Source organism: Phytophthora infestans, genomic scaffold (assembly GCF_000142945.1).
Source record: "Phytophthora infestans T30-4 supercont1.11 genomic scaffold, whole genome shotgun sequence".
NCBI lineage: Eukaryota > Oomycota > Peronosporomycetes > Peronosporales > Peronosporaceae > Phytophthora > Phytophthora infestans.
This window is the reverse complement of record NW_003303748.1, coordinates 852,152-860,357: the sequence shown is the minus strand read 5'-3', so window position 1 is coordinate 860,357 and position 8,206 is coordinate 852,152. Positions and strand designations below refer to the sequence as shown.

Sequence of the window (8,206 nt, the reverse complement as noted above, 5' to 3'; positions counted from 1 at the left end):
ATCGCACATTTAAAACCTGTTAAACTGACCCAGGAAAATCCCTTTTACTCCTATATACCACCTGCTCGGTTTTATATTTCACGGAGCGAAACATGCAGCAATTTGAAAACCTACGTCGCTATTGCTAAAAAGCAGCTTGAATTTGCTCAATATATCTTTCTAAGCTGCTAAAGAAAATTTATCATTTTCACATCATTTCACCTGATCAATATTATAATTGGCGTTGCATGGCCGTAAAAAGCTGTACAAAATAAATAATCTGTAGTATTTGTACATAATGGATAATATGGAGCACTTCATTTGAGATTAGTAGTGAAACAGTACAGAAGTCCCCCTTAATAAGCGTAGGGGGCTGTCTGATAAATATTAAAGGGAAATCACAACGATCTTGTGATTTGTCAAATGTACCTTCAATCTATGTGATCCGATATAAAGGGAAATTGAGGTACAAGCAACGTTTATTGAGGGGGACTTCTGTACCTACTATTTCTGTGGACCACATTTATTATATCTTGAATTAATCCTTATTGGACTGTACATACTATTCACGTCGCACTACCAGGACTATAGCTCTACAATATGTTCCATCACGAACAAATCTGCTCAAAAGTCTCGCTTGCAAAAAAACACGGTTTTCATATGCGTGGAAAAGAGCTACTTAGTAACAAGTAAACCTTATGGGATATCCCTTTTATAATAGGCTGGCGATACAGCCTATGTTTCTGAAAAGGGTTAGGTATCAAAACAATGGTAATCATGGATACATGTCCAGGTGCCATTCATGTTTTCTCAAAATAAAATACGAGCTACCTTACAGATCTGTAATGTATTCGATATATGCTTACCACGTTTTAAACATGGCGAAACATATTGACAGCAAGGCGTGAGAAATCAAGAATGACCAAACTTTCAGTCTGTCGGCTACACTTCGCACTCTTATCTGTCATGGGTTGAAACTACGTTTCGTAAGGCTCGCATGACACGCCTACACACGCTAAGACCTTCAAGACGCTGAAAACATGCAAAACATGCAAAACATGAAGCGAAACATGTATTGATCACTTGTTATCCTCGTCTTTCTTCTTGCAAGAGTCGCTGAACTCAATAACAGATCGGAGCACATCCCAGCGACGGCGCAACCAAGTCTCGGAGTAGTCGTTGCTATCTTCCTTGTACACCCGACGCCAAAAGTACAGACAGACAAACAAACCGCAATTGTTGCTGTCAGTCTGGACAGGGGTGTGGACAGCAACAATCTCGTACGGTTGCTTCATAACCCTCTGGTTGAGTTCCGGTGCCAGCTTTTCCAGTAAATTGTGGAATGCGCGCTTGTCAAGACTATCGTAGCAGTATATAGTCTGCTGCGGTCGGTTGACAACAAGACACATCCAATGGTTTCCATTGATATTCAACGGCATCAACACCCAGTCCTTGTTGGTGCCCGTCTGTAGACCCAATGCTCGCGGCCCAATGCGCTTGCCCTTGTCTGGCGCTGGTGGCTTCAATTGTGGTAAATAGACCATGCAGTTGTTGTCGTACTTTACCCCCAGCGTTTTGGCAAAGGCTTGGATGTAGTTGTCATTATACCAGCAAGCGTCCCCAGCACAATACAAGAGCGCCCAGTTCAGTTTAAAGCCCTCACCAAATCTTGATAGGCGCTTGGCAGGCCACGTCCCAATCATCTGCTTTGCCACTGAAGCTGATACTTCTTCATTGATTAGTTCGTCCACCATGCTCATCAACCATGAGTAGCACTTCAGTCCGTTCAATCTCTCATCATGTCACCCAACTATTGCATTGCGATGAGTTGCCGCTGCGTAAACTTGCTCATCCCTTCGATGTCCGCTAGCCAACACTCCCGGGGGTGTACTCATGTCCATGACATCCCCGTACGGTGTCAGACGGTCGATGAGCTGTAACGCCTTCTTTACCAATTGTTCAGGCAGTCGATACGGAGCGCAAATTTCCGTGGGTACTTGTTTTATAACTTCAACATTTCTTTCCTTGCGCCCGTTGTGACGCGTCTTAAACGTGTTCAGGTACGACGACAGCTCCAGTAGCGATGGCCTACTAGTCTTCAGAAACTCCTCTACCCGAAGCAACATCATCACCGCGAAGTGAATTTCTCAACTTTCCTCCTTGGTTGTACTCTTTGCGGTCTGCACTTCGTAGAACATCTTGTGCAGCTCTGTTTTTTTAAGCGACCCAATTTCGGAGTGCGAGGATTAAACGGCCTGACGACAGGCTTGACAGTACTTTCACTGCCAAACTGGTTCGAAGTAATTGACTCTACGAATGGCTTAGGCGCAGTAGCCGTCCGTTTGTCACCCGCACGACCAACTTCGCGAGCGTTCCCCATGTCGTCATTTTCTTTGCGCTCATTACTAAGGCCTGAAGCAGCTTCCTGCGTTGGCGGAATATCGTTATCCGAAACACTCGATTGCGTCACGGAAAAACAGACGTCACCCTGGCGCAAATCCCCCCACCATGTCTCCAAATGGTCCAAAGCTGCTGTAAACTTTGCGTCAGGAAGGTCGGTCAGCTCCGACGTGAGCCTGCTGAAGACGTTTTGAACGCTCTTGTACTTGTTGCGCTGAGTCATCTGCCATTTCCGCACTGCATCGTCCACCTCAGTGTAGATTCGGAGTGGCACTTCGACTTCGCCTAGCTCATCTTGCAGCGTACCAACACGAAGCCACCTTTCAATTCACAACATGGTTATTGCATGGAAAATACATACAACAAACATCGTTAGAAATCGAGAAGATACATGTTACAAACATGGATAAAACATGGGTTTCACCTGTCTGGGATTGACGCGTATGGAATTGTGAGAAGAGAAGCTACGTGTTTGCGATAGATCACCCCGTGGCGACAGGGTGGTTTCATGGTCGAAGAGAACTTACCAGTGCACATCCAATCAAACTTGTCGACGCGGTGAGACCCCCCGTCTCGCTTTAACGTAATGTGCAGCGCTTCGTCCTCGATACCATAACTGTTCACAGCGTCTGGGCTGATAGCAAAGGCGTACTCCGTCATAAGCACATCAGCCAACCACTCACTCGTCATGCCGAGCAGTTGATTCATCTCCCCTCCGTAGCTTATGCTTCGGGTGGTGCCAGGCTTAACGATATATGAGACATATTCGTCTTCTCTGCAATGCTGATATCGGATCACAGCTTCCAAACACTGTTTCATCGACATCGCGCTATCCAGATCAGCTTTGAGCTTGCCAGAAAAAGTTTTCCAGTCGGTTGTTCGTGTTATTTCGGAAGTGTGGCAAATCCATTCGGTAGCACATCACCCACATCTCCTTGCAGGCCATCCAGTTCTCGTCAAAGTATGCCCACAGCGCATTAAGCTCCCTCGACACGACAGCAACTTAAATTCACCTGCGTTGTGTTAAAGCTCATCCTTTGATTTGGAGTAAACCATATTGACAACACAGAAATCCATCTGCTTCAGCACACTGCTCGAATAAGTTCCATACTTCTTGTCGTTGCGGATAGCACCACGCAGCCACTTGATCACGTGAAAGAGACATAAGAAATGCGCGCCTTCGGGAACATGGTTTTTAGCACCGCGATCTCATTCAGATCCTTGTCGACCATGATAAACATCGTTATTTCCCAATCATTTACCTCCTGGAAATGGTCTATAAGCTTTAGCATGTGCCAATCGGTATTCCGCTCGGTTACTGACTGCTGAGCAGCCTAATCGTTCCCGAATTGATCAATCACCATAAATGTACAAAGCTGGTAGTTGTATCTACGTGAGCAGCAAAGGAACACCGCCAAAAACATGGTTGTACATGGTTAATACATGCCAGAAAAACAAGGTTTGTAAATGGCTGAAACATGCTGTAAACATGTAGAATACCTGTTCGTTTTGTGGGTGCAATCAGCAAACAACAACTATGGGAAACGCTTGTATAGCCTGCGCATATGTTGCGTGCAGATGGGCACCACGGCAGTTTGACCTCGACTGTTCACTTGAGCCGTGGCCACGTTAGTTTTTGCACCTAAACTGAACTCCACAAGCAGTTCCGCTACTTGATCTTCGTCGGACAACGTACTGCCTGCATAAAATACAACTTGGTTACTCTTTGTATTGTAAAAATGATCTTGATTTACTACGCACCTGACTTTTCTATGTTGGCAATGAGGTTATACACGTCCTACATCTGCATCTTGTGCGGCGAGCTGGTACATATGTAGTCATACAGGCGGCTGGGTTTACTCCCACTTGCAACCATGAGCTCCACATCGCGCATGATCGATGAACTGGCGGGTATCTGTCGAATCGTCGGATACCCGTAGTAAATGTCTTTCGACACAGGGTGATTGTGACCATAAAACGCCAATTATACTTCAACACACCACTCTCCACGTTCTTTCTCGTAACGTTGTGCCACAAAGCGCACCTGACACTCGGTGAAGTTGACTCTGTGAACAGGCCGTTTTCCTATTGATCGAACACGGTTCTTCCATCCATGGGTACAGATGTACACACGCTTAAATGGATCCAAGGATTTAGGGGACAAGGGTCAAGGCCGAGTCGCGTAACCCAGCAAACATCTTCATCTTCTGAATCTGGCGGTTGCGGAGTCGCACATTTAGCGTTTCAGAAACCACCAGCACTGTCATCGTGTTCTGTAGGTACTAAAGCAGATACTCTTTGAACTTCTTCCAATTTTCATGATATTTTTTCAGGCCTTCGACGTAGAAAAGTTCTTCCCCACACTCCATTAGCGCGCGCTTACGTGATTGGGATCTTGTTGAAGTTCCGAAGCCATCATTTTCACTAGGCGAACCCTCCTTGCTACCCAAAGAATAAACTTGTGCATATTTCTCTTCGTCCTCACAACTGCTTTCAGCGTGTTTCCAGTCAGATGCTCATCACCAAGCCTGTCCGTGGCCTGGGCAGTAGGAACCACATCAGTGTTCCCATCACTGCTACTTGGCCCCTCTATCTTCAGCTGCGTGGATAGCATAAGTGGCGCGTTTTCTTTGTGCGTGCCATGCTCCGAATAGATAATGACCTAAGCACAAATCATACATGGTTAGCACATGTTCAAAACATGGGTGAATTATCGAGCATGCTAACATCCATCCAGTCACGCTACACGTACGCGTCAGGAGTTCAGGAGCTACAGTAAGCCCGTGGATGAGTTACACCGCCGATAGAAAAAAGCATTTTCACGTCAAAGATCGGCTTCTATATATTCTCCAGCTTGTTAGTGTTAGCAACATCTCGCGTCAAGATATGCTGACCAGCACTACCTGCTCGGCACGAAGAGGAGCGATGGGAGCTCGAGGCACTACGCGTGGCTCTAGACTCGTTCTGGAGGGTGGTCTGCCTGATTAGGGAGCTTGGAACTGACACGTGGCAAAAGCTCGTCAGTATTGGGCGTTATACGGTAAATCGCAGGGAAGAGAACAGCGCTCAACCGTCATAGAGGTACTTACCGGATGTACAACAGGTCTGCTACAGCGGGGCTTCGTTTCGGTCGCTCCGAGCGGGGGGAAATGGCGCTGCAGCGCGTGCGTTGCGTGGCAGAACGAGTGGCTGGCTCGATCGGTAATTAAAAACTGGGCGGGAGATATAAATTACAAACATGGCTACACATGGATACATTACATGGTTATTGAAACATGGGCTGTACATTTTCCGATTATAATAATACCAGTAGCATTTTAGGCTCTAGCTTACACACTGACATGTTACCGTAGCTAGTCATTTATTATTTTACAAGCCACGATTATAATAGCTAAGAGCATCCCCATTGGCTGTGAGTAAATTTAGGTATTTGCGGTATTATGCTCATGTTTAGTCACATCTACACTGCTTGATCGTAATATGTATGAGCTTGGGTACATCTTATTACCATTCTGACCACTAGATACCATTACCGGTATAGCCTTCACGTTTAGTCACACCTATCGATTTGTAAACTATTCGATCGTAATATGTATCATCAGCGGTCCATTCAGTCGTACAGAGCTATTGCACTTTATCAATTTGAAACATCGCTTTATCATTTTGACCACACCTGATTCAGGCAGCTGGATCCGAGATTAGTCACTCTTGTTTTTTCTGTAAACAGACCCATTTATTTTCACCTAAAGTTTCTCTAAAATTGTGCTTGTTTTGGCGATGCTTTCGTAGCAAACTATTGAACCCTTTACTCAATGTGGCTCCAAATATAGTGAGTTATTATTGTGCATACCGACAGCACAGCCTACGCACGATAAAGGCATCCACCCTATCCACGTGACAGATTCCCGTTTACATGCTCTTCCGATCGCTCGTAATCAATAACGCGCGTAAGCTCCCAGATGGAATCCAGGCTCCCGGCTTCTTCGTCTGCCAGTTTTAAATTTGCTTTGTTAAGCGCTTCACCAATCGTCGACCACCTGTGTCTGCAGTATGAGCTCGTACACTCTTCTTCCGCCTAATAGCTCGGCACTAAGCGACGCCGTGATTGGAGCTGTCCTGCAGCGCTCGACCTGGAATGCCCGTGACAGAACGTCTAATCGCATTGGGAACAGTGCCATTGTTGTACAGCAGTCCAGACGTCAGACGCACCGCCACGAGCCATACAATAAACAAGTCAAGGGCGCCCATGAGAGTCCCGCTAAGGTGTCAGTTGCGACGTCCCAGAAAACTGTGCTCTCGTCATCAGTCGCCCAACTTATCGGGCAAACTGATTTAACTTCGGGGCGAAGACGAATTTCATGTCTTTCGTCCGATCTAAAGACTGTACAGAGCATTATTGAAAGTATCCAAGGGGCCGACCACTACATCACAACGGATTTACAACAGGCGATAGTGACTGAAGCCTTGAAGAAGAAGATCCGTCACCGAGAGCGCTGTCGTATCAACCAGGCACGCTACCGACAGAGGCAGATGCAAGTCGAAACTAGAATTGAAGATCAGATCAACAAACTGAAAGCGGAGATCAAAGACCTAGAAAGGAAGAGCACCGACACTGTTCTCCCTCCATCAACTCCAACGAATTGGGCGCTGGCGTCCGAGTATTTTCGCTTGTTAAATTGTTACATGTCATCACCTGGGACGCTGTACAAGATGGCATCCAAGTTTCTCAACGATACGATGGCCGCTGATGTCATTGATGGTGCAACGTATGGTCCTGAAGCGCAACTGGACAGCTGGCGATTCTTCGCCTACTACTTTGACGATGTTCGTGTGGAACTCAAGGGCCTGAAGACTCCAACTTCTGATATATTGGTAGCTGGAACAATCACCTCTGTAACCATCACAGACAACACGCTTCGCCGCGCATTCCCTCATCTTAACAGCGATGGTGTTGGTGGGGCTAAAGGTGGGGTGTGGTCCCCCGTAGCAGCTAAAATGCTGAATAAGAAGATCTACATGCAAGGGTCGGTAACGTTTGGCTGGGATAGGGCCACAGAGAAAGTGACGAGCATTTACGCGCAAGCAGACTTGGTGACACCACTGCTGAACCTGCTAGGTAGCTTAGAGGACGTGTCTTGTGCCTTCTACAAGGCACGAGTCACACCCGACTGTCGATTTGTTAGAGGTTCTTAAAAATAATAAACAACAGTAGCATTATTTTTCGCACGGAGGTAGTATTACGGATTGTATTGTAGCACAACCCGTAGTACTTCTGTCGTGCGGAAATAATGCACCTTGCCAATCATATTACTACCTAAACTAAATACCCCTCTAAATATGTTGATCTCGTGAGCAAACACATAGACCTGTTTTCAAAGGTACCCGTCTAATACGATACATTGCCCCACTGCTAAATGAACAAGAGGGGGGGGAGACATACACAGGTGAGCCGGCAGTCTTTGTTGCGTTGATTCAAATAGTTTCTGTTTGTCTTGGAAGGTGGTCGCGTGTTGGTAGGGCACGAGATTGCTTATCACTCGAGGACAATAGCTCTGCGCACACCTTATAGTCCGAATAAAAACGAGACGGAGCACTACCCAATTTTGTTTTAAGATACCCAATTGGCAAAATATTACAACATTAGTAGTGGCAAACATAAATAAAGCTCATTACTATTTTGTATAAATACAATTCCAAATTACACAGTACCAAGTCCCTGTGGGTCAGGTGCCTGCGCACAGAATCGGTACATTGAGGAAACTTCCGATTACAGACTATTGCCCCGTAATCTCTCCAGTTTATTATCATCAGCTCGTAAGCAAACACA

At 46.1% G+C, this 8,206-nt stretch overlaps 1 protein-coding gene across 1 annotated transcript; it reads left to right on the top strand.

Annotated features, from left to right (window-relative positions):
• Positions 1 to 4,253: 4,253 nt before the first annotated feature.
• On the top strand, positions 4,254 to 7,684 carry PITG_07449 (uncharacterized protein; the record flags this gene model as incomplete). The annotated part of the gene is made up of 5 exons (XM_002904424.1): positions 4,254 to 4,318; positions 4,888 to 4,925; positions 5,494 to 5,580; positions 5,771 to 5,791; positions 6,395 to 7,684. The coding sequence occupies 5 exons, from the start codon at positions 4,254 to 4,256 to the stop codon at positions 7,570 to 7,572; spliced, it is 1,389 nt and encodes a 462-aa protein (XP_002904470.1).
• Between the last annotated feature and the right edge of the window lie 522 nt (positions 7,685 to 8,206).